The sequence below is a fragment of the Marmota flaviventris genome, chromosome 19 (assembly GCF_047511675.1).
Source record: "Marmota flaviventris isolate mMarFla1 chromosome 19, mMarFla1.hap1, whole genome shotgun sequence".
Lineage (NCBI taxonomy): Eukaryota > Metazoa > Chordata > Mammalia > Rodentia > Sciuridae > Marmota > Marmota flaviventris.
The window spans coordinates 29,896,218-29,921,716 of NC_092516.1; the positions used below are offsets into that span (position 1 = coordinate 29,896,218).

A 25,499-nucleotide genomic window follows, 5' to 3' on the forward strand; every position below is an offset into this window, starting at 1 on the left:
AAGCAGCCCATGTACTCCCTTCCCGCTGGAGAAACAGGTAGCTGTGGAGGATCCAAGAACCCAATGGACTTTGTGCACTTCTCTCCGCCAGCGCGCTCTACCCAGCACCCTGGCTAAGCTCCTGGCTAAGCTCCTCCCTCCTCTGGGTCTCAGCCCAGTGGCCGCAGGCATGTGGTGTGCCAGGAGGTTGTCTGGGTTCTGACTGTTCTGTACTGGGCCTCCACAGAGGACTGCGGGTCCCTGCCTCGTCCCCACCATGTGCCCGCCCAGCTCCTGATGATGCACAGTTAGGTCCCTCCATGTGTCCAGACTCTCTTGGTGCCCTCGAGGACTCTCCTTGTGCCAACAGCACTCTGACTGGAGTTTGAGGAGTGCTGGGTGGGGTAGAGGTGGTAACCAGGGGTTACCAGGGTAAAGCTTTGGCAAGAATGGACCTTTCATTTCTTCGAGCTGCCTTTGGTGGCTGGGAGGGGCAGTGCCTTCTCCTCCTTTACCCATAACACTGAAGGCTGGAGCCACAGGAGGAGGGACAGGAGAAAGCAGAGTGTCAGTTCATGGTGGCTTTGCGGGATGTGCTTTTAGGGCCTTGGGCTTAAAGGAGGAAGAGTGACACTGAGTTCTTCAAGGGTGGGCGTTGGCTAGTGTGAGCCTGTAGGACCAGGGGAGTTTGGAGGATCAGGAGCCCTAAGCCATGTAGCCTGGATGCTGAGGGTGGAGGGGCCACAGGGGAAGGCCGGAGGCTTCCTGCAGGGAGAAAAATGGAGTTGTCTTCTTCAGGGTCCATGCGCTGTCATGCTCCTTGTAGGGGATGGGTTTCAACAGGCGGTCTCCATAGAGACAGCTGATGGCAGAGTCACAGGAAGTTTAAGTGGGTGGTAGCATCAGGATATTTGTTATGGATTTTTCTGTAAACAGATGCCAAGGGCAACCGCAGCTGAGTGGCTTTCCCATCTTGACTTTGCCTCCACTTTTGTTTCCTCCGTCGGTTCTTGGAGTCGGGTGGGGGTGGGGGCAGGGAATGAGGGAAACCTCAGTCGGAAAGTTAGGATCACAGACACAAGAGAGAACTGTTCCTGTGCATCTGTCTCTTGTTTATGTCTTTTTCCTTTTCTCAGTTGTGGTTTGAAGGACCTCAGAGGGTGGTTAGTGGTGAGGGAGAGGCAGTGCCCTTGACCTCTCCAAGGGAGGAGACCGAAGCCCCTCTCCAGCCCTACCTCCTACCCGCCATCCTTAGGGATCAGAGGGGAATCCCGAGAGTCTGGGTTGGGAGTGCCAAACCCCAAGGATTCAGAAAACAGTGAATGTGGTCATTTTTAGAAGTGGACCCTCCAGGTGCCCTGGTCCAGCCTCTTGATCACCTTAGTGGAGACTCCTTCCCTTCCCCTGAGTCATTGCCACAACCTGCCTGGCTCAACCATGAAGGCCTCTGCTGTGATCTGTGGATGGCCTGGGCCTGGCCAGGCAGAGGCCAGTTCCACCCCCGTCATGGACCCCATGCCATTCCAGAAAAGACACTCTGTTCTGTGGCACAGGAGAGTCGGGGAGCAGCTCTATGTCCTGATTGGGGAGGGGTGGGGGTGTACATCGTCCTTTGGAAAAAAGATTGACTCACAGGGAGACTTTTCCCAAACTGGAGGGAATCTGTAGGCATCTGTAGGTGGATGTTAGGAACTAAGGCGAGACCGGGCGGGCGGGGTGCCATGCTGGTTTGCTGACTTCTCCTTTGACCCCGGTCAGCTGGGCTGATGGTCCAGAACCCAGACTTGACCTTGGTCCCTGCCTGTCCTCTGCACGCACATGGCCTTGTCAACCCTTGGCGAGGTAGAAGAGCTGGCCTTCCGCGCGCAGGGTGCAGCTTCCTGCAGGCTGCTGGGGGGCTGCTGCCCCAAAGCCTCCCCACAACACCCTTCTGGGAATCTAGCCCGACTCACTGTGTTGTCACTTTTGCTTTTTATCCTGAACCCCAAACAACTCTGACCCAATCTCTCAAGCTCTGGCTGTTTTGTAAGGGGTCAAATGGACAGAGAGAGACAGAAAAGTCCGTGCTGTTGAAATAAGTGGATCTATGATTTCCGGAGGGTTGGAGATAAGAGACTCAATGACAGGGCCGTGAATTTCTGGGGGAGTTCCAGAACTAATTGGGAAAGAGAGCGCTATCTGACCCGCAGCAGGTGGTTCGTGACCAGGCCAGTGTCACATTTTCTGCCACCATCTCCCACCCTCACGTAGGCCCTGACTCCTCTGGGCCCAGATCACCATCCTCCTGGCGCCCCTTCACCCCTTCACCCCTTCACCCCTTCACCGCTGCCCTCTTGCCCTCTTTCCTGCTCTCTTGCTCTCTCACACCAGCCTCCAGTTCACTCCCTCTCTCTCACTTTCCCTTTGTCCCTGTCTCCTCTCCTCTTCCTGCATGTGATCTCTCCCAGGCTCCCACCTCCTCCTTTCTGCTCTCTGACTCAATCTCTCTTTCCCTCTCTTCCACCTTCCAGAATCCCTTTTACAGGCAAACACTGCTCTCAGGAGCCCTTCCTGTGGGAAGAGAGCTCTGCCTCCCCCAGTTACACAGACTCCCTGGAATGCTGGGCCTGGGCCCTGATGGCTGCTGATTTCAGTGGGAGAGCTGGGGGTGGGAGAAGGGCAAGGTCCTGCTAACTCATGGCGCTATTTCTGGACTGGTGGCTCTCCAAACAACACAACTCCCAAAATAGCCTGTGTTTGGGCTTGGCTCCCTCTGTCCCTCTCTAGGAGTGAGCCGAGCCGAGCATCCTAAGTCTCCACTTCTGTTCATTGAGGATCCTGGCTAGATGAGCCCAGCATGCGGAGTGTTGGCTTGTTCGGTTCCCCCTCCCCAACTAGTTCCTGACTTGCCCGTCTCTGTAGCACCCGACCTTTCTGTCCTCTCCAGCCCCTGTCCAACCTTGCTCCCTAAATTCTTTCTTTCTTTTTTTCCTTTCTTTGGTACCCAGGATTGAATCCAGGGGCACTTAACCACTGAGCCACATTCCCAGCCCTTTTTTATATTTTATTTAGAGTCAGGGTCTCACTGAGTTGCTTAGGCTGGCTTTGAACTCTCAATCCTTCTGCCTCAGCCTCCCGAGCTGCTGGGATTCCAGGCATGCGCCACTGCGCCTGGCTCCTTAAACTCTTACAGCACTCAAACCCATGCTGTTCCTCTGTGTAGCCCTTGCTTGTCACCTTTTCCTCCAATTCATAAAGTTCCATCTAACCCAGGAGGAGCCATCTCACCCAGTCCTGGGGTTCAGAGAGGCCGCACAGTGACAATACCACAAATGGAAGAATGGTGACCATGGAATTGGACCCAGTCTGCAGGCAGGGATGTGACCCTTAGTGACTCTGTGTCTCAAGGCAAAACTTAGCTTTTCGCGCCTCAGTTTTCTCTTTGTTTCTTTATTCTATGCCTCAACCCAGGGTCTCGGGCCTGCTAGGCAGGCACTATACCAGACCTCAGTAAAACAGATTCCCATCCTTCAGGGTTGTTGTGAGGTTTGCTTGAAACAGCATCTGTCCCCATGTTGGGAATTCTTAGATTCTCACCAAGTGTCCGCCACTCTCGGTGGGTGGCAACACCAGGACGGGAGCCCAGACAGCCTAAGCCGTTAATTTTGATATAAAGCAAGCTCCCTGAGGGAGGAATGCTTGGGCCTTCTTTTTAGCTTCGCTCGGTGGTTTGGCAGAGTATTGGCATGAAGTGCCCGGGCAGGGGATTGGCAGGTTGCCAAGAGGGTGGCTGCCAGCCCCACTCGTCCCTTTCAGGCCAGATCTGCCTGTTTCCACTCCAGCCCTGTCACTCACGCTGGCCCAATTTGCTGGCTTTCACTTCTTCTCTGGGCTTCAAGATCCTGTACGGATGCTACTCACGTTCCTGGCACATTCTGATTTCTTGAACATTCCAGGGACGAGGGCGCCTTGTTTCACCAACAGGTAAAACTGGAGCTGGGTTTGACTGGGCCTTTGGAGCCATCCTTTGCCACCACACTACCCCGGCATGTTAGTTCACTCTTATCCCTTGGCACCCCTTGTCTGGAAGTCATTTCTGCACTGGAATCCAACATGGCCCTCCACGTGTCTTAGGTACCTAATTTCCTGAGGGCGGTTAGTGCCGTTAATGTGCAATGGGAGCAAAGGATCTTCTTGGACCTCAGGCAAGAAGGAGGTTCCTCAGGCCCAGTGTGGCCACCAAGAGGAAGTCTGATGGACAGGGAAGGGTGGAGTGGTGCATGTAGATGTGACCACAGAGCCGGCCCATGTCAGCAAGATAGACTGCAGGGCACCTCGGGGCCTTCCTGGCTGGATTCCGTCCCCCTCGTCCACTTCTCTAATCACATCTCTGGATCACCCAGCTCTGATTCACTCCTTCATCCTGACCAGCCTGGTTCCGCATTCCCTGCATGCCTAAGTCTCCCTTTACATCATTCTGTGGACACATCCTGTTTTTATTAGACCCTGGTAATGTACGAATCTTGGCTTCCCCGACGTGGCCAACTATTCCTTGACGGTGTGAAACTCAGAAATGTGAACTTCTCCCTTCCCTGAAAGGGCATCATAGACACATGGGAGACAAAGACCAACGTGCATGACAGGATCATAAAAAGAGCATAAAACCGTCTGAAGGAATTTTAAATGTTAAGACTTAGGGAGTTAAGGGTGGAGACGTGGAGGCTGTGGAATATGGAGGGGACGTTTCATGGAGGAAGTGAGGCTGATGCTGAGCTGGGAGGGAGGCCCAGATGACTTCAGCAGAAGAGCAGAGAGGCCAATATGGATGGGGTGGGTTGGGGAGGCACAACGTACAGAACATTCCCTCCTCCTCCACAAGTCTTCTTCTCTAGGGACCAACCTGTCCCCAGTCTGTCTTGTCCTCTTGGTGGGCTTTCATGCGGTGGGTCTCTTTCTGGACTCTTCTACCCATCTGGTTGAGTTGGATGTCTGGATCCTGGCTGTGAACATGAGTCTTGTCCTGAGCTCCCACTGAGCTGGACAGACAGGGAGACAGTGATGGGGGTCAGTGGGGTCTTTGTGGGTGGTGGAGTTCCCAGGGACGAAGCGGCTCCTGAGGTGATATAGCACAGATGGAATTTGCCATGGGGCTCCAGGGACACACCGAGTCACTGACCAGTCCTTTCTTCCCGGCTTTCTTGCCAGATAAGACTCCCGCATGTCTCTTCATCTGAGTCACCCTAGACCCCCTCAAGCTGTCCCTGTCATCGGAACGTGACGGGGCTGTAGCTGCTTGGCTTGGCTTGAGCCTGGGCCCAGAGCCCTTCCCCGAGCTCCTGGTGCAGTTTTTCAGTTCTAAGTGCTGGGATGGCAGGTGCTGTGCGAGGGGAAGGACAGAGACCCCAGCATGTCTGTCTTCCTTTTTCTCCGACACAGCTGATTTGGGGGCCCAGCGGGAACCTCAGGATCTTCCCTGAGATGGGCTTTGGGGCCCCCCCCAGCACAGACAGGGCGAGTGCGTTCTCGTCCACAGGAGCTGATTCTCTTGCCTCTGTTCTGAGCAGTACCCTCTACCCCAGAGCAAGCTGGGCGTCAAAGGCTTCTCCGCTCCAACAGGTCCAAAGCAGACCCTCCAGGTTGTCATCCCGGCTGCGCCCCTTATTCCCAGGACTCGAGGCCAACCTGGGAATAACGGCACGCTCTCCTCCGAGGCCCCTTGTCAGGGGCTCTGCTGCATCCCTGCTGGCCCCCGCCTCTGTCAGGAACTGGCAGGGCTGAGTGAGTAAGGCTGATATGGCCCAGACAGTAACTGTCATTCAGATGGCAGCGAGGCCTTCCTGGGGCCGTGGGAGAGGGGAGGGGGCTGCCAGGTAGAGGAGGTGAGGTGGCAGGTATGAGGCAGCTCAAACCCACAAAGGGCCCCAGGGCCTGCTGCTCCACGGCTGGAAGGGCGGGCTGGTCCGGGCGCCTCCAACAGCACAGGAGTCAGACTTGGGCTGTCTTCTGGAACCGGCACACGGCCAAGGCCCAGGAAGCCAGGAGAGAGACCTGGGCCATTCCCCTGCCTCTCCCACTTCTCTCCAGCCTTGCAGAATCCCACAGGAAGTGCCATGGGCAGGGGGGCTTCCTCTTGAGCCACTGTTGCCAAAAGCTTGGCCTTGTCCCTGATGCCAATCCAATAATGAGGACATGGGTATTTTTTTTTTTTTGGTACTGGGGATTGAACTCAGGGGCCCTTGGGGCCCTGGACCACTGAGCCACAGCAGGGTCTCATTGAGTTGCTTAACACCTCTCCATTGCCAAGGCTGGCTTTGAACTAGAGATCCTCCAGCCAAGGGCTTCCTTCTGAGGGTCCAGCGGGGACAGCTTCTCCATCCTTCAGGGCCCAGACCCAGCCAGGCATTAGGAAGCCAGGGTGACAGCAGAGGGACATGAGGCAAAGCTCGAGGCTGGAGGAGAAGCCCACATTTGTAATCCCACATAATCCCACACGCCTGGAATTACAGGCATACGCCATCACGCCCTGTGAAGGCACAGTTTTGAGAAAAAGGGAAAAAGATGGTTTATTGCTTTGCTAGCAAAGGAGAAACACAGGGGACTCATGTCCCAAAGGATATGATTCTGTCCCTCGGCAGGAATAGCCGTCTTTTTAAAGAGGTGATTCAGAGAAAATAAGGTTAGGGAGGAGAGATCAGGGAAAACAGGATCAGGGAGGAGAAAATCAGGAAGGAGAAGATTAGGGAAAAAGAAAAACACACGTTTCATGGTGACAAGGGATTAGAGCATCAAGTGAACCCCTGTTCCACCAGGAGTGTCTTGCACCAAATCCAGATCCAGAGTTGAGGATATGAAGTCCATGCAGATTTGAGAATATGTCCTCCATCTGGGTGGAACCTCCTCATCTGTCCACCTGGGCTTTCTCCCTGGGCTCACACTGCCCCGCTGCATAAGGGACAGCTTGCTGTCCATGGTGGACCCCACAGGCCACTGAAGAGGAGGACCCAACCAAGGAAGAACTTCCATTTCCTGCTTCCTCCTGCTCCAGTCCTTTGCTCTTCATGGCCCTTGGGCTCTCCATGAATGGTCAAGCTTCTGGCTGGCGGCCAGCCCTGTCTGGACAGGAGGAAACCAAGAGGTGAGGAAGAGAACACTGAGTCCTCAAGACCAGAAATTCCACCGGAAAGCAGACAATGCACAGGGGAGACTCACCCTCTAGAGATCAGGGGGCAAGGAGCCGGACAGGCCCTTCCTGCTCCGGCGGGGTAAACAACCCAGGCTGGGCGGCCTCTGCTGCTCCTTCTCTTCCCAGTGTGAGTGCCAGCATCCAGGCAGGAGGGCTGGGCAGGGCCCCTGCACACCTGGGAGAAGCAGGCCCCTGAACATCAGGAAGCCAGTGTGACAGCAGAGGGACTTGAGGCAAAGCTCAAGGCTGAAGGAGAAGCCCACACCTCTAAGGGACAGAAGAAATGCCCCCAGCAGGCTAGAGTGCCCCTAGGTCCCCAACCCAGCCTCCCACGCCCCCAAGACTAGAAGAAGGATTGATGCCAAATCCAAAGACTTCTGCCTGGCAAAGTCTGGATTCGTGGTTGCCCCTGTTCATCTATTTAGGGAACTTTCCAATCTGCGTATTGATTCATTTTTAGGATTCAGAGCTCCGCTTGCCTTTTCTTCCGAGTTTTAGAAGTTCCTGTCCCCAAAATGCAGCAATGATGACAGCTAAAATACGAGTTGCGGTTGCTGTTTGCCAGGGATTTTTGCTTGCTCATTATTTTATTTCATTTTCATGAAACTCAAAACTGTGTGCGATAGCCCGGTGGAGCGCATGCCTGGAATCCCAGTCAGCCCGGGAGGCTGGGCTGAGGCAGGAGGATTGCGAGTTTGAAGCCAGCCTCAGCAACTTAGCCTGGCCCTAAGCAAGCAAAGGAGGGGGCAGCCGGCGTGAGCTGAGGAGAGGGGCTGGCTCCAGCTCCCCCAGCCCCAGCCTGGTTCTCAGTGCCTCGGTGGCTCCCTACCTGTCCCTTGCCTGTCTGTCCCCCAAAACTCCTTCCCCTATGGTGTGTCACTGGGCTCCCTGCGTCCCTACCCCTAGAGCTGCTGAACTGAGGACTGATTGCAACTCAGGTGTCCCAGAGTCAATCGCTTTTGAATTGTCATTCTGTGCCTTGGTCCAGTTGTTCCCAACCCCATCATCAGCTCACACACACCCAGGAGCTTTGCAAATCTCCTGAATCTGGGCCACCTCTGATGGTTGGAACCTGAATCCTAGAATCTGGGAATCCTGGAATCTTGGTGTTTGGGTGTTTCTGTTCTGTTGTTATTTTTTTCTGTTTATCAGCTGCCCAGATGTCTCTGGGATGGAGATAGTGGCCTTAGCCCAGATGAGGGAGTGGAGGGGCAGATGTTGGAGGTAGGGGTCATCTCATCACCCTGCAAGGAGCTGCCAACTGGCTGAGGGTTGGCCAGTCTTTCCAGAGGCCCTGAGGCTGGGTAACAAGGAGCCACGGCCAATGAAAGGGGCAGGGACAATGGGCGTGTCACCTTGTCCTTTGACACCCCCCCCCCCCCCCCGCTGTCCTTTGCCCCATTCATGTTTGTGGGATGGTTTTATGGACTTCAGACCAGACCTTGAGGTGAGAAGAGAAGGGAGAGAGAAGACAAGGAGCTGGTGGTGGTGGTGGTGTGGGGGGGGTTGGGGGATCTTCACCCTCAGGGTGCAAGGCCAGTGGGTCCCTCAAGTGCCTGGAAAGAGCTACTAGTGAAATGCCCGGGAAGGGCCCTGTGGGAAATGGCTTGTGAGGCAGCCCTTGAAGATAGAGGGTCACTACCATAATTGTCATCCACAAGCATTTCTGGGGCACTGCTTTCTTCTGCCCTGGAACATAAAAAGATGGAGGGATCTGTTGGGGAAAAAGGCAGGCGTTTATAAAGACCAGAGGCTTCCAGGGAGTCATGCCAGATGCCCCTTGAGGGACGCCAGGTGAGGAAATCAGCAAGGGGATGTCTGGGGCTTGGGGAAGGCAGACAGGAATCCGGGGACCTGACCTACGGCAGAGAGCAGGGAGTGTGGGGGGAAGAGGAGCAATATGGAGTCTGTCACACCATTTCTTGAAGAAAAAAAAAAAATGAGACCAGTTCCAGGAGTCTCAATTGAGACAATTTCATGTGGAGCGCCGGGACTCCTGGTAGAAGGGCCTGGAAGTGCAGAGCCCCAGTGGGAGGCTCTGCTCATGTGCAAGGGCCTGGAAGAGCCTCCCTGTTCCCGCTCTTCCTCCTGCCTGGACCTGCTCTCTTAGTCAGCACCTGTGCCAGGTGCTCTGTCTCCCCTACAGCTCTGGGGTGTGATGAGGCCCCCGTTATTCACAGCCTGAATGACTCCCTTGGGCACCCTCCCATCCTCCACAGCCCGGCCTGCCAGCTCACCATCCCCCTGGGGCTAGCTCCAGACCCAGACAACCCGACGTCAGTGGAAGCCTAAGGCCCCGCTGGGCGTGGTGGCCCACATCTGAAGTCCCAGCAGCTGGGGAGGCTGAGGCAGGAGGATGGAGAGTTCAAAGCCAGCCTCAGCAAAAGTGAGGTGCTAAGCAACTCGGTGAGACCCTATCTCTAAATAAAATAAAAAAATAGGGCTGGGAATGTGGCTCAGTGGTTGAGTGCCCCTGATTCAATCTCTGGGACCCCTACCGGCCCGCAAAAAGAAGCCTGGGGCCCTGCAGGGGACAACTCTCCCTCCTCCAGAGCCCCTGAGCCCTGGACTGGCCAGCTTCTTGGAGGGATCAGGCTGTCTCAGGAAGCAGAGAGGCAACCATCACGTTTGTAAGGCCTACCTCCTTCAGAGGGGACCCACTTCTCCTCCTGAGCCCTGGTTAGGGTTCATACTCATAGAAACCATTCCACTTTGGGTCTATCAAGTGCCTATTCTGTCCCTCAATTGAGACTCCTGGAACTGGGCTCATTTTTTTTCCAAGAAATGGCGTGACAGACTCCATATTGCTCTTGTGTGCCTTGGGTGGTAACTTGTTTGCTCAGGGAAAGGGAGGTGATGGTGGGAGACAGGGACTGAGCCCGGATGGAAAGCCCCAGTTATTCCTGTTATTTCTGAGAATCCCGAGGGACTTGTAGGTGAGAAGTCGTGTTGTGTCTGAAGCACGAGGCTGGATTTCCGGACTGATTCAGGGCCATGGCAATGGCCTCACACCAGGTGCAGAGCCGCGGGGACATCCCTCCTGGCCGGGGCGGGATTCCCCTGCCCTCCCTCTTGGACAGGGCTTTCCTGCCTGGTGTCCCGCTAGACCCAGCGTCTGGATGGACGGAAGTGTATGTGTGTGATTGGCATCTGCTGGGGCTCTGATAATTTCGGGGCTTCCCTTGGACTTTCTGAGTTTGTTGACAAACCCAGTGCATTGACCAGGGAAGGTCTGCAGGATCTGTGTGGGTGAAAGCCGGAAGCCAGGCACGCATTCATGAACAAGGGACATCACCTGCCACCTCTGTGCCCTCCCCCTCCCCCTCCCCCCACATCTGATTTCCATTTCCCCATCATCCATCTCCCGCATTTAGGCCAGAGGGCTCGCTGGCCTCTCCATGCCACTTCGTATACCTGGGGGTCATCTCAGCCACTCCCCTGGACACCCACCCCTCCAGATGTCCTGCCTTCTCTGCTTTTCCTAAACCTGGTGTCCACAGCTCCTCTCAAGGCTGGCTGCTCAGAGCCCACCTTTTCCCAAAGCCACCCTCCCCTGTCTATCCCTCCTTTGAACTTGGAGGCTCTTACAACCAGGTGTGCACAAGGTCGCACGCTGACCTGGTTTTCGATGGCACCGAACATGTTCATCTAATTTTCCTGCTGGATGGTAGGCCACCAGGGGGAGGAACCATTGGGCGACAGACAGCCTTCCTCCCATGCCCCTCGGTGCTGCACAATGTGGCCATGCTTGGGCCTGACAGCCGTGCACCTGCAAGCTCACAGCGCCTTCTGAGAATTCAATCAGGAAGAAACAGTTTAGGAGAGGACATTAGCCCTTGCTGGAAATTACCTAGGAGACAGTCTGTCTGCGGACATCCCAAATCCAATTAGGGAGACCTGGGCAAAACCTCAGAGCAGCAACAAGAAGCTGCCGGCATCCCTGTCCTCTGTCAGAGGGTGGTGCTGGGGCCAGAGGCGGGTTCTGGGGAAAGAGGGTCCAGAGACCATATTTGGTGCTGGATCACCAGGCTGTCCAGGGGAGTTGTTGCCTGGCCTTGCAAACATTGGTGGCCAGGCCACAGCATAGGTGTGTGGATGTCACAGGCTGTCATTTGATGACAGCAGCCATGGAGACCATCCAGCATCCTGGCCTCGTTCGAATCCCAGGCTCAGAAACTCTCCTGAGGCCTCCGGAGAGATGCGTGTGTCTGGGCCCCTGGGGATCGGGGCTCTGTCTGCACTGGCACAGCTGGCCCTCCAGCTCCCTACGCTGCTCTTTCGTGGGTCCGTCCACGTTGGCTGGCTCCTGGGTTTGGTTCATTGCAGAGTTCACACGTCAGCCAAGGACCAGCTGCTGGACTATTGATAAAGTCACCACAATCAAGTGATCTCATCTGGGTCACCAGCCACCTTCCTTGGCTAGCAGTGTCTTCCCTCCGCAATTCTGCACTTGCTGTTTGCATTGGTTCCTTAGAGGCAGGGCCCTATAGATCCTGCAGCATGGTGGACTGTCTGGTGCATGAGCAGATGGAAAGTAGCTCAGACCATGTGTTTTGTCTCCAAAAGGGGAGGGGAGGGCACAAGGTCCCAAGGGGCAGGGGAGGAACGAATAACTGTACGTTGATGGCACATCTTCCATGTGCCAGGCACTGGCTGGGTACGTTTACCTTCCCCCTCTCCCTCTCTCCCTCTCTTTTTTTTTGGTACCAGGGATTGAACCCAGGGTGCTTAGCTAGTGAGCCACATCCCCGGCCCTTTTTTATATTTTATTTAGAGACAGGGTCTCACTGAGTTGCTTAGGGCCTCGCTAAATTACTGAGGCTGGCTTTGAACTGGTGATCCTCCTGCCTCAGCCTCCTGAGCCACTGGGATTACAGGTGTGTGCCACTCACCTGGCTTACATTTACCTTTTTAATCTCATTTATTTATCCCCAGAGCTCATGGGATATTTAACCGTGTTCATTTTGTATAAGAAGAACAGAGGTTCAGAGAAGTTAGTAACCCACGCAGAGGTCCCTCAGCTACTGTGTGGGGGGAGCTGGGATTCAACACAAGTCTCCTTGCCCTGACCACCCTTCTTGGGTAGGAAGGAGGAGGGACACAAGGTGGTGAGGATGTACCTTCTGGATGGAGGGCTGGACAGGGCATGGAGGGCTGTGCTTGTCACCCACACCCAGCATTTGCCCTTGATAGCCAGACTTGGCAACTGTGATCCCCAAGTGAGGATTAAATGGTAGGAAATGAGCCTTGGGAATTTCCAGTCTGGATTATTTGAAGAGGTGAGATCATGGTGTCCTTCCTGGGAACCTTGATGGACCAGGGGTACACCCCTTTTCCCCTCTGAACCCTGATGAGGATGCCCCTCCCCAGCCACGTGAAGGAACCCATACATGAAGCGCTGCCCCGCTTTCTCCAGCACCCAGACCCCAGCTGTCCCTAGAATGGCATGTGGCACTGTGCCTCCCTGAGCCAGGGCGTGAACCCTCCAGGCCTCACCTTGCCCCCCATTGCTGATCTCCTTGCATTTCCTGTTCTTTTCCCCAGGGACCACATAGGAGCAAGAGAGGCCAAAGCCCATCAGCTTCCCATGTGACCCCAACCCACCACTTAAAACACCTGTCTTCCCTGCAGCACAACTTTTTAACTGGTCTGATTTTCTTCCTGGCAGGAAAATAGAAGTTGATAGAGGGCATGGGGGTTGCGATGCTTTGAATGTGTTGCCAAATGTCATATGTGGGAAACAACCTCCAAACTCATACGCCAATGGCATTTGGAAGTGAGGTGGTAATTAGGCCCCTCCTCTGTGAAGGGACTAGTGGCTTTGTAGGGAGAGACAGCAGAGCCGACAGAAGCTTTCTGTCTCACCATGTGATACCTTCTGCCATGTTAGGACATTGCGAGAAGGCCCTCACCTGATATGGGCACCATGTTCTTGAACATCCAGGTATCCAGAACCGTAAGCCCAATCAACCTCTATTATGTATAAATGACTCAGTCTCCGGTGTTTTGTTATAGCAACAGAAGACAGACTAATACAAGGGCAGAAAGGCGAACTGGTAGGTGAGGTAGAAGGAGTACGGGCCTATATGTAAGTTGGCTCCTGGGCCTGATGATTTCTTTGTCCTTGATCTGCAAAACTGGGGCGGGATGTACTGTTCCCGCGGCTTACTCCCTAACACTCATCCCTGCCTTCCACAGACTGTGTGGGAAGCTCCCAGGGCTGAATCCAGATCACTTTCCTGAGGGTTTCTTGCTGCCTGCGGCTGAGCTTGAGCCCAGGGAAGTCCCTGAAACACCAGTGCTCCAAGATGCCATCTCCTCTCAAGACCAGTTCTGCAGGTGGAGGGCAGGGAAGCCAGGCCCCGGAGCCTCAGGCCAGCTTGAAGACCGGTCCACTCCTCCATCACATCCACCAGCCTCCCTCCTGCCTGTGCTTCTATCCACTCTGATTTCCTCCCAGTTGAGTTTACATCACAGAGTTATTTTGGGAGGTCATGGGAAGGTCGGTGGGGATTAAAGTGATTCCTGGGGTGTGTCTTCACCAGGGCAGGAAGAGTTGGCGCAGGTAGGCAGCTTTGGCCTCTGCCCTGCTCCCTGCATGGCTCTTGGCCGTCTTTCACGTGTTACATAAGCCCTCTAACCACACCTTCCTGAGTTCTGGAGCAGGCACCAGAGCAACACCTGCTTCCTGGAGAGGTGGGGACGACTAGAAGGAGGAACTTGGGCAGCACCCACAGTAGGTAGAATGGGGCCTGACTCCGTGTGAGCACTCTCAGGGTCCTTCACTTATTTATTCTATTTTTTTTTTTTTGGTACTTGGTATGAAGCCCAGGGGCGCTTAACCACTGAGCTACATTCCCAGCCCTTTTTATGTTTTATTTGGAGAGGGGGTCTCACTAAGCTGCTTAGAGCCACAGCACTGGGCTGCTTTCATTCATTCGTGCCCACTGTAGCTCTAGCACGGTTCTAAGGGTTAGGATCCGTGCACAAAATAGACAAAGTCCCCTGGTTGTAGGGGGCTTGCATCTTCAGGGGCAAGAAGTGTCAGCGGGAGGCAAGAAATAAACCATTTCGTTATTTCAGATGAGATAATGAAAAGTCAGAGTGGATCCTTAAAGTGCCATGGGAGGTGGGTGGGGGTGGGGGAAGTTCCTCAGAATGAGATTTTTATCTTTTCTCCCAGACTTTGGATAATGTCACTCTTATTCACGATTTCCTTTTAAGGAAAAGGAGTCCATCTCTTTGGCCTCAGGGCCTCACCCCAGGCATGGGGCTGCCCACTCCTCCCTGGTCAGATCCAACTTGAATGAAGTGACTGGGTGGGCCACCAAGGGCAGCAATTTCGGAAAGTGAAGAACTGTTTTCCGTGTAGATCCCAGAGCACAAACCCAGAGCCCCATTCCCTAGGCCCCCCGCGGGAGAGCTGAGAGGGGCTGCGACCATCTGTCCAGTGTGTGCCCAGCCCGTGAGGCGCCTGCCTGGCCCAGGCAGAGATGAGGGGGCTGCATCCATAGCCTCTGGCTGCAGCCATGGCTGCTCACCAGGGCTGTGGGCAGCAGAGGTGCCTGGGCCTCTCGCATGCACAGGAGGAGAGACAGACCAGGTCAGAGGGAGGGGCCACGGCCACATGGCCGGGAGCATGAGGCCCGAGTGGGTCTGACCACAGAGGCAGACACTCCGCCTTGGGGTTTGGGCTGGGAACAGGCTGTTCTGCTCACAGTCACCGCTCGGCTCACATGGACCGCAGCAGGCAGCAGCGTCTCCTGCCACCGGCCCCCTCGGCAGCTGAGTCACGCTCCCCGGGGTTCACCGGGGCGCCTGGTCCAGAGCGGGCTGAGTCATCCGGGATGAATTGCTGGATTCTTGGGCAGGCCTGTCAGCTCGGCAGCGGCAGCGAGGCCCTGCTCCCTCGCCAAGCCACTCAGAGCACTCCCTCCTTGGCTGTCCTTCCTTCTCCAGCTTGGGGGCCCTGGCGGTGAGATCAAGACCGCAAGGAGGGCCTGGGGCCACTGCAGCTCCTTTTCATGCTTAAGATTCCAGACGGGTGACAGGGACAGGCCTGATCTGTCAGCTCAGGGACCTCCGGTCCCCTTTCTTTCACTCTCTCATTTTGTAATGGAGATAGGAACACAGCTGGGCTCAAGTGACAGAGATGCTTAGGAAAGCAGGGGACCCCGTGATGAATACTGGGAAGGGCAGCTTTGGAATCAGAGGAAACTTGGTCTGAGTTTAAGTCCTGAGCGAGCTGCGGCAAGCCTGGTTTCCTTATCTATAGAATAACTGAGTGATGCCTACACTGGGGGAATCCAGGGTCCTCAGAGGCGCGGGCTGTAAAGTGCACTAGGCAGCCCTGCCACTGCTCTGTGGCCTCCTGTGTTGGACAGGGAGGCCGAGAGCCGAGGTCTTTCCTCTTCTTGCTCAGGAAAACTCAGAGGGGAGAGGGATGAAGTGCCTGGAGGGGATCCTGGAGACTAGGCTAGGGGTGTGGGTTTGGCGGATGGGCAGATATTCCTAGAACCCCGATACCCTTCAACCCTGCAGGAAGGATCACAAATGAATGTGCTGGCTCCAAAGTATCCAGAAGTACTTGCTTGGTTCCCTCAAACCATAAAATAGGTAAAGACCAATGTATGGGTGCAACCATGGTCCCCCGGGGGGGCCACCTCCAACGTGTCAGACTCTGACCTTGTTCCATGCACGTGGTCCTGAATGGACTGGGTCCCTGCTGGCTTCCTCCCAGGCGTAGTGTACAGGAACACATCTCTCCCCAGAGGACCCATCTGTCCTGCAGGAGGGAGCAAGCTGGGACAAGATGGGATCACAGATGGTGACTGTGCCAGTTTCTGCAATGTCACCAGAGAATCTGCCTGGCCATCCCGGGTGCTGCCACCAGGTGGCGACAGTCATCTGATTCCCTCTGCTTTGGGAGCCTAGGTGTTGAAGGTTCCCCATACCCACAAACCCATCTGAGAAAGGCTTCCAATTTTTCAAAACAACTTTATTAAGAAACAGAGGAAGATACAAAATAAACCACCAAAAGAATTCACAGCACAGACACTAGATCCCCCCGGCCACCCAGAGAAACGGGCTGGGCTGACACTATGTAGGGGACTAGGGTCCTGTTTCATTGTTCTCAACTCAGCCTTTCTTGGTCACTAAATCAACCAGCTTACACTTTCTCTGGAGACACCTCGGGCTGCCTCTCCCAAGCCCCCCAATCCCACTTCCTAAACTGCCTTTTCACACAGGCCTTTCTCCACCTGGTCCCAAGATTCCTCACCCAGCACCTTAGGTGAGGCCTTACCTGACCTCTCTGTGCTTTCTTCACCCTTCCAATCCTAGGAGTCTGTGATTCCCCAGATGATCTATTTTTCCTCCCGTCATGACGCATGTAATTAAACTATGTTTGTGAGCCAGCTGGGTGGGCTGGTTCTGCTCCCTTGGATCAAATTACCTATCTTCCCAAGCTTGCATCTGAACTTGGTTTCTCTCCTGCTACGAACAACTTCTTGGGTGCTCTCTCTGCCAGTGTAAGACTGCGTGCTCCCCAATACAGAAGTCTGCACCCCTCTCCCATCACCCACTTATTTCACAGAACAGCTCAAGTTCTCAGCTTTCCTGCCAAGAAGAGTGGTCAAACACCTTGACCTTGCCACCCGTGGATCAAACCCTGCCCATCTCAGGTCCCCAACATCACCGATTTCCTCTGAAAGATTCTCACTTCTCTCTTGGTCTTCTTCTCCTTTGGAATTTTATCTCTGTAGATTCAGAAAATGACACCACTTTATAGATATAGTAAGACTACAGTTACAGGAAGGCTATTCCTTCCCAAATTATATTTTCTCTGAATTATCAAAAATTTTATCTAAATTATCTCTAAATTATCACTCTTGCCATTTTTTATCTTTCTCTCAACGTCTAGGTAATCAGTCCTTAATTAGCATAGTCTGATTCTCAGCTGGCTTTTGGGAATCGCATGGAATCTTAGCAAGCTGGTCATTGGTCCCTTCTTCTGCAGTCACCGCTGTGTCTTTCATGTGGTTTCTGCACAAAACAGCTGGAATGCAAAACAAGACAGCCTCCTCCAAAGGAGAGGACAGTTTGTAGGTAGCAGCCCTACCCAGAGATTCTCGAGCTTTTATGTCAATACGTGCACGTCAAATCCCCATTCACACTAACACCGATGGAGAACAGGTCCGCTGAACTTCTTTCTAACCAATATCACGGAGCTGAGCTTCATGGTGTACAAAATACTTCCCTATGTCTCACTCCGATCCTCACTGCAACCTGGAGATGGGCATTCAATTCTCACTTTACCCATGGACAAACTGAGGTTCAGAGAGGTTAGGGAACCAGAGCAAGTTGACACACCTATCAAGCAAAAGAACCAGCACTCACTCGATGCAGATCTCTGCTGCCCCATTCTCCCCCTTTTTTCTGCACAAACATTGTGAAAGAGGTTTCTAGTCTTCTCCTCCAGACCCAGATGGCATTCAGTCCACGCACAGCCTGGACAGACCTCATGGGGAAAAGGACAACTGATGAAACTAATTGTCACGGTCCAAAATGGGATGGAGTGGGGATTTTTGTGGATACCAAAGAACGCTTCCCTCAGTGCTGGATGTGCTGGACGATGCCTCTCACTGGGCTTTCCAGGTCACAACTAAGGTGCTGAGGATTTGACTTGCAAATTAAGCTTGATGCTGCCCATCCTATTCATCTTTCACATTTTACCAGGGTTCTGTGCCTTCCTACCCTCCCTCTTATGAGGAAAATTCAGGATTTTCCTCCGTCTTCCAATGTCCCTGGGAAGCCATGTGTCACTTTGATCTCTTGAATTTTTCTGGGACTTTTCTGCGGGACATTTGCCATCTCACCAGTCAGGCTGTCTGCCCAGTGTCTCTATGCATTTCTGGAGAACTACTGTTCCAATCAGGGGAGAGGACATTAGCCCCCCATTCTACAAACATAGAAGCAAGATCTCCCAATCTTATCTGTTTTTTGACACAGAATCCAGTCTTGGGAAGCAAATGGTGGACTGTGTCCACAGTGCCCCCTACTGGAGATTTCCCGCCAGTGATGGTGTTTGCACAGCTTGACTGACTAGGGCTTTAGCATTTTGAGGTGGGAGATCTCTGGAGTCAGACCACTGTCTTAATCCTTTATAAACATTAATTCATTTCACAGATGTTATTGAGCACCTGCAATGAGCAATCACTGGGTGAGTTCTGCAGACAGAGCTACAACCAGGACAGACACCGTCTTGGCCTTCATACGACCCATCTCATACAGTGGGGTCTGTAGAACTGTTCCTTGGTTCCCAGATGGTCTGAGTAAGTGGGGGAACCCGACAAGACTTCTGCATTCTGGACATTCCACAATCATCCCATCACCCTCAGGAATTGCCTGAACTCTTTGAACCTTCCCAGGGTGGTACCTTAGTCCATCCCCATGCCCAGACAGGCCCAGCTCTGGTGGACCTTCCTCGCTGCTGGCCTGCTGGGATTCCCCTTCCTGGCTTCTCTAAGGATAATCTCATTTGTTCTAACCGACACATTCATTCTGGAATTCAGTAGTTACTTTGGAATATCACAGAAAAAGGCGTTATTTTCTCGAAGTAAATGTTCAAGCATATGTTATGTCATGGATGACGTTAACTGAAGTAGAAATGTGCATATGCGGATGATAGCACAAATAACTCAAAGAGAACTCGGTCTCCCAGATCACTGACTATTTACAAAGTTGGCCCTATTTCCACTCGGTCATTTTTCAGACATATTTTACCTTGATGCTATGACTATGTGATCCCAATTCCAAATTCTCCTCTCTCTCTCTCTCTTTTTTTAATTGGCTTGTGATTGCATCACATAACTATTTCTTCCACATAGTCTTCATAGTTGCCATACGTGAAGGCAGTAGCTCATTCCCCTAACAGACCACAATCTCCTGAGCTGTCACCCTCCAGCCGAGAAGCTTCCAGTTAATGACTCTAACACTGAAGGCAGCCATGAATGTCTTGGCGCTAATATTTTTTTCTATTGAATTTTTTTTCCAGAATATATTCCCCAAAGTGAGGTAAAGTATTCTTACAATCGTTTTTGCTTTTTTTTTTTTTTTCTCTTGGGTCAAATATTGCCAAATTGTTCTACAGGAAGTAATATTTATAGTGCCAAGAGTCTACATATTTCTCCGGAATGTATTTTTGAAATTTATTATTGACAAATGCAAGTGGTTTTTATTACTTGCTGGGTGCATGGTCTATCTGGTTCTTTGTCCAAATCGTTCTCTTAGTCATTTCATATACTGAGTTTCTTCTCATCAAATCAATCCTATATAGTTTTCTTATCTTATTGGTTTTCTTTGAATCTCTGTTATTCTTTGCTGTGAGCACATTTTTAATTTTTATATCACCAAAATTGTCCACCTGGACATTGATGATTCCCCCCACCGTTTCAATAATAAGAACTGTTCTCTCTGGAAAAGGATTTTCTTTTCCCTGACCCTAATACAATCCACTTTCCACCTGAATTTGTTCCAAATCTCTCTAGTTTTCATGCACATTCCACCGTCTGTGATCCCTATATGACGATTCCCTTCTCCATTCACCTCTCCACAGCCCTGGCTAAACACATTCACAGCCAACTCAACTACCTCAGCTCTATCACTGCCACCATACATAAAAAGGACCAGTGGCCACGGCTCACCTCTGACTGGATCCTTCCCTTGGTTTTCGCACCTCCCTCCCATCCCCATTGCTGAATTCTCAGGTTCCTAAGCTGGCCTGGCACCCACCCCAGTACCACCCTTGGCCGCCATATTGGCCTATGGAAAAGGACAAATTCCTTTACCTGTGTGTGCAGCCTAGCGAAGGCTGACGTCTCCTAAAGGGTATGTTGCTGAATAATGAAGGGGAAACCAAAAAACAGACCCCGGGAAATATAAAGAAAGCCTAACAGAAACGTTGCCTCGTGGAGATCTTACAACCCCACCAAGGCCTTGCCTCAGAATGGCTCTGGTGGGGGGCGTGGAGGGCTCCCCTTCTCTGATACCCAAACACTTTTTCCAAACAATTCTGCCAGGGATGCTTTCCTGGGAGCCTATTTCCTCCACAGGCTTCAAGACTAACACCTATGGCCTCTGCTTATGTCTGCATCTGGGCCCACAGGAAGCCCATACCATACTCTTCTGAGACCGCCTTCACTTCCCATGTCTGTCTGTGTCAGGCAAAGCATGTCACTGTCATTTACTTCAAGATCTCAGGCCTCTTCTGACCCCAGCTCCTCCTGTGTCCAGCTGACCGCAGCCCGTCCGTGACTCTATTTCATAATGCCCATGTCTGGCCTCCTCTGGCTCCTTCTCGACTCAGACGGCGATGACGTGACCTCCACCTCCCCAGGACTCTCCCCCGGCCTCTCTGCCAGGAATGGTTTTGAAGAATACAAATCAGGACACCTCTATACAAATCTCAGAAACCTCAACCACATGGTAGCAGCTACAGCAGCAGCAGTCACCCATGAAAGGAAGAGGTTCTATTGGCTTCTAGAACCTTCCCCGCCCCAGTGCTTCTGAGAGCTATGCACGCACCACTACCCTTGGTCCCTGCACATCAGAAGAGGGGTTGGCAGTTTGGCATTCGTGCTGAAAAGCTGCCAACCACTGCCCTTTGGGGAAATGTCCTTGGCCACCATACCCCACGTGGCTCTACTTCCCACCTGCCCCCCCACGGCCCCCCACCACCCCCATCTCAGCCCCTTTAATTGTCAGGAGAACGAACCCGAAAGACATGGATGGTCCCATTACTGAGGGACACCACCAGGTACCTGCCATCCACCATGGTGGTCACCCGGGGCTTTTCCAGACCGTGGTAGGCTGTCAGGAAGTCACCAAGAAGTGACCCCTTGGGATCCAGGATCACCACCTTGTTGACTTCTCGAAGGGTCAGAAAGATGTAGCCCTTCTTATCCACGGACAGGGAGCCCGGCTGGCAGCCATGCAAGCCCGGCCCCTTGTATTCCCCAATCACCTGGCCCAGCCCGTCGCAGACCACCACGCTGTTCTGCTGCCAATCTGACCCCACAAAATTGCCCTGAGGGCTGGTGGTCAGGAACACCAGTGCCCGCTGGCCCCGGCTGGCCTTGCCCCCGGGGATGAACCGGGTGGCCAGGCTGCCTTCCATGTTATACACCTCCACGTGGCCTGCCACACTGACAGCCACCCGGTCCCCACTGGGCAGCGCGGCCACGGCATGGCTGGCCTGGGTGAGGCTCAGGGCCCGGCGCCACTGCACTTCACCATCAGGGCTGATGAGATAGAGCCTCGCGCCAGCCGAGAAGGCCACTGTGCTCTGCAGAGCTGCCACGCTGCACGGGGAGCAGCCCTCGGGGACCGGCACGGTGCCCTTGTAGTCGCCGTTGAGCGAGAAGCGTTTCAGAGCCCTGTTCTGCTCATCTGCCACCAGGATTTCCCGGGGACCAAAGGGACAGAGCCCAGTGATTCGGGGAGACCGCCTGTCCCCAGGCATGCGCGTGGGGAAGCTGCAGAAAAAGATGGGTCTGGGGAGGAGGCCGGAGCCTTCCAGGTTTGGCCCCAGGGCGGGGCTGGGCTCCCGGGACATGGACTTGCCCCTGCCTTTGAACTTCCTCTTCTTGTTGGACCTGCAGCCCCTCTCGACCTGGACTCCTCCCTCTTCTTGGCCTGGCTGGGTACTGTCTCCTTTGGGGGCTTGGGCTCCATCTTCTTGGGGTGTCTTGGCTTTGTCCTCTTTGGGGGCCGGAGCTCCATCCTTACCCTGGGGCTGGCCTCCACCCTGCCGCTCGGCCTTGGCTCCATGCTCCCTCTGGCTCTGGGTTTCTTCCTCCCCCTGGGGTCCTGCCGCACCTCTCCCATCCTCCTGCAGGGGCTGCTCCTCCTCAAAAGAGAGCTGGAGCAGGTGGCAGTTTTTGTCCAGCAGCCCAGGGTAGAGTTCCAGCTGGGGCAGCAGGCAGGGCACTGGCCCCGGGGTCCAGGGGCTGCTCTGCAGCTGTCGGAGCCTCTGGGCAATGGCCCCCTCCAGGGAAAGGATCTCAGCCTCCCGACCCAGGCTGAGCACCCGCCGAGCAAAAGCAGCTGCCGCCCTGGCCACCTGCTCCCGGCCTTCTAGCTTGGCCAGCCTCTCCCGGGCAGCCTCTTCGGCAGCCTCCACGTGGGCCCGAAGCTGCCCCAGCACCTCCTGCTTCTGGGCCAGGAGGGCCCTGAGGACGCCCTCGGCTGCCTCCTCCACCTGAGTCCCCACCCTGGCAGCCTGCTCCCGCAGCCGGGTCAGTGCTTCCTTTTCGGCCACCCGAGTGGCTTCCAGCTCAACTAGGCTGCTGTCCACGCCGGCCAGAAGCTCCTCAAGGCCCGGCCTCCGGGCCCGCACTGCCTCAGCCAGGGGCAGGCAGGGGTGGTCCAGGTGGGGGTCCAGGCGGCACTCTCGGCAGAGCAGCTGGGAGCAGGGCTGGCACAGGAAGCGCAGGGCCTCCCCTGGGTGCTGGGGACACTGGGCTGCTTGGCGCTCCCGGGCCTCCTCGTCGTACCACCCGGCCCTGTAGCCCACCAGGTCCACCACGCGATGGCTGTGGGTCTGGCGGGTGCAGCGGTGCCCGTCGGCACAGGCCTGACACAAGTCGTCGGCACAGTCCAGGCACCGGGCTGTGGCTGGTCCCCCGGCACTGGTGCCCCCTACAAGGGGACACAGGGCACAGGCTGGCTTCCCTGCACGCAGGTCTCCGCAGGCCCGGGCCTTCACCAGGTCCAGGAGCCCATTGACGAAGAAGTTGGTCTTGAAGGCGGCCACCCCGGCGGGTGGCACGGGCACTGTCTCGCGGCACTCTGGGCAGCGGACGTGGCCGCCGTCGGCCAGCTGGGCCAGACAGTCTTGGCAGTAGGTGTGCAGGCAGGGCAGCGTCTTGGGTGTGTGCAGCTGCTCCAGGCAGATTTTGCAGGCCAGGAAGTCGCTGCTCAGGGCCTCCAGCAGGGAGGGCGAGGAGCCCTGGGAAAACATGCTGCAGGCAGGGGCAGGGGCAGGGATGGAGTGGCCTCTCAACAGGGCCTCCAGCCCAGTCCCCCTTTCTTCCCACCCTCCAGCACCACAAAAATTCCCTGGCCTGGGGTCTCACCTGATGGTCAGCAATTTCCTTCTGGCTTCCTGGGGCCTTGGCCAGTGGTGGAGCTTGGGAGCCTCCCTCTTCCTCTTCCCTTTCCTCCTCCTCTTCCTCCCTAGATACATTCAGCAAATGTAAACAAGTCAGTGCTTGGGGGTGGTGACAAGCCAGGAGAGGGCCTCCCAGAGCAAAAATCGAATCATCAGTGTTCCAGGCTCCAGGCCTGGGGCAGGTGTGGTCCAAGCCCTCCTGGTGACTCAGTGGGGGGGGGGGTCTGCCTGGACTGGGTGCTGGGTGGGAGGGGCAGGCAGTGAGGACACAGGAGAGTCGGGTGAGCACAGACACCTGGGTGCTGGCAGCTGGGGTAGGGACTTGCAGTGGGACAAGGGCCCCAACTGCCCCCAGGACCATTCCCCAGGGAAAGGGGTCCCACTTCCTGCCCTGACTTTTTCCTGAAATCCATTCTGGGACAGATCTCCGCCTGCTGGACCTCGGGATCTCCCCCGTCCTGACCTCCTCACTGTCACGAGCAGCTTCTCAGCCTTGTCTGGTTACCAGGAGTTCCCTTCCGGATATCTGCACTGGACCCCGGACCGCGACGTACGCGAACACCAAGCACGAACTCGATTGCCTTTTGAAATGCTGGTTTATTCGCACACCACACAAAGCAATACACGAGGTGGCTGGCACACAACTGCACGATCTTACTCTCAGGCGACGAGAGTTAGTTGTGAGCAAATACATGGAGTTTCCCTCGCGCTTATATACTCTATATGTTTACAACAAACTTGTTTATGTCTAACTTATCTAACATAAGCACACTACCTAGTTACATCATCAACTTATCTAACATGGGCATACTATCTAGTCATCCTATAACCAAAACATGTTTACAACTAAAAAGTCACTTAGTCACTGCAAAGTCCAAAACAAGTCCAAAACAAGTCCTTTTGCTGATTCATGTTGTTTATTCATCCTTGATGTTTACTCCTGTCACTCTCCTAGGGTCCTGCATTCTAGAAACCTCTGAAGGGTGGGACTGGTGAGCTCCCAGCACAGTGACAGAGAGGCCCTTCATGCTGGGACTTGGTGGCCTTTCCCCTTTGCCTACTGGGGGGTGGGAAGGGAGCTCAGAGAGTGGGAGGGGGTCTTTCCTGGGGATCCTGAGCCCTCTGGCCATGGAGGGGGGGTGTGGGGACAGTGCTGCCTCCCAGCTACCCCCTCCTGCGGCCTTCCGGGTCCCTCTTTCCCTCTCTCCCCTCCCTTCCTCTTCCTCTGGAGCCTTCTCTCTCTCCCTCCCTCTGTCCCCCACCGCTGCCCCCCACCCTGCTGGCTCAGCCCCTGCACCCCTCCTTACCCAGCCAGAGGGGACCTCAGGCTCCAGGAATGGCAGGGGGCCGAGGTCCGCACAGCGCTGTTTCTGGGGCCTGAAAGAGAAACAAAACTGAAACTAATTGGACTTGTGGTGCAACTTCCGTCCCCGGCCCGGGACACCGGCTCGCACCGGCGCAGGCCCCGCCCTCCTCCCCTCCCCGGCCCAGACCTCGCTCTCCAGGCCCCCGGCCCAGCAGGGCCGTCCGTCCGGCTGCAGGCCCGGGGCTCGGTCCGCCTGTCAGTCCCAGCCTCGCGCTGCCAGCTGAGCGTGTGTGTCGTAAACAAGGCATTGCCTGGGGACCTGCTCTCCGGAGTGCTGGTGCACAGGGTCAGAAGGTTTATTTGTGGAAATAAATGAGAGATCATCGGTGATGCAGAGACCGGGGCAGCTAGAAGCCAGTTCCCCGGGCCAGATCCACAGCATTGTGGACGCCCCAGCCTCCCCCGCCCAGACCCTTGACCACATAGACTTTTGCCCAGGGACAGGAGAGCAGCGCACACCCGAGGAGGACCTCTCCTAGGGGTCAGCCAAAGCTTCCTGGAGGAGGCAGAAGCAGAGGTGCATTTATGGAGGATACACAGGTTTGGGGTTCAGGGAGTCAATCAATGAGCATTCTGGGAATTGGAAGCTATGGTGAATGAAATATCCCACTCTCCTGAGAGGCTCCAGGTCATTTAGGATGGTTTGTGGGAAGGGGATATGTGAGCCATGGCGGATGGCGTAATAGAGGGAGGAAGCAGTCGATCAAGAGGCCTCCAGTTCACTGGGAAGGAGTCCATGTTATATAGAAAAAGCCAAAAGAATCATTGAAGGATAGTTTCCCCAACATCTTAAGAAAAATTTGCAGCACAAAGAGGTTGGA

General features: G+C 54.6%; 1 protein-coding gene across 5 annotated transcripts; it reads right to left on the reverse strand.

The window, feature by feature from the left end:
* Positions 1–6,495: 6,495 nt before the first annotated feature.
* Trim56 (tripartite motif containing 56) lies at positions 6,496–25,036 on the reverse strand. 5 transcript variants are annotated; one of them, XR_011705493.1, is made up of 6 exons: positions 24,806–24,973; positions 24,620–24,689; positions 23,776–24,372; positions 23,278–23,377; positions 15,827–15,943; positions 6,496–7,067 (listed from the first exon to the last, which is right to left on the reverse strand). XR_011705493.1 is itself a non-coding variant. In XM_071605567.1 (5 exons), the coding sequence occupies exon 5, from the start codon at positions 23,160–23,162 to the stop codon at positions 20,895–20,897; it is 2,268 nt and encodes a 755-aa protein (XP_071461668.1). In that variant the 5' UTR covers position 23,163; positions 23,278–23,377; positions 23,776–24,369; positions 24,620–24,689; positions 24,806–25,036; the 3' UTR covers positions 20,886–20,894. The 5 variants fall into 5 exon arrangements, 3 of the variants coding, with proteins under 3 accessions (XP_071461668.1, XP_071461667.1, XP_027808630.1); XR_011705494.1 differs by lacking the exons at positions 6,496–7,067; positions 15,827–15,943 and adding an exon at positions 16,119–20,555; XM_071605567.1 differs by lacking the exons at positions 6,496–7,067; positions 15,827–15,943 and adding an exon at positions 20,886–23,163 and having other exon boundaries at positions 23,776–24,369; positions 24,806–25,036.
* Between the last annotated feature and the right edge of the window lie 463 nt (positions 25,037–25,499).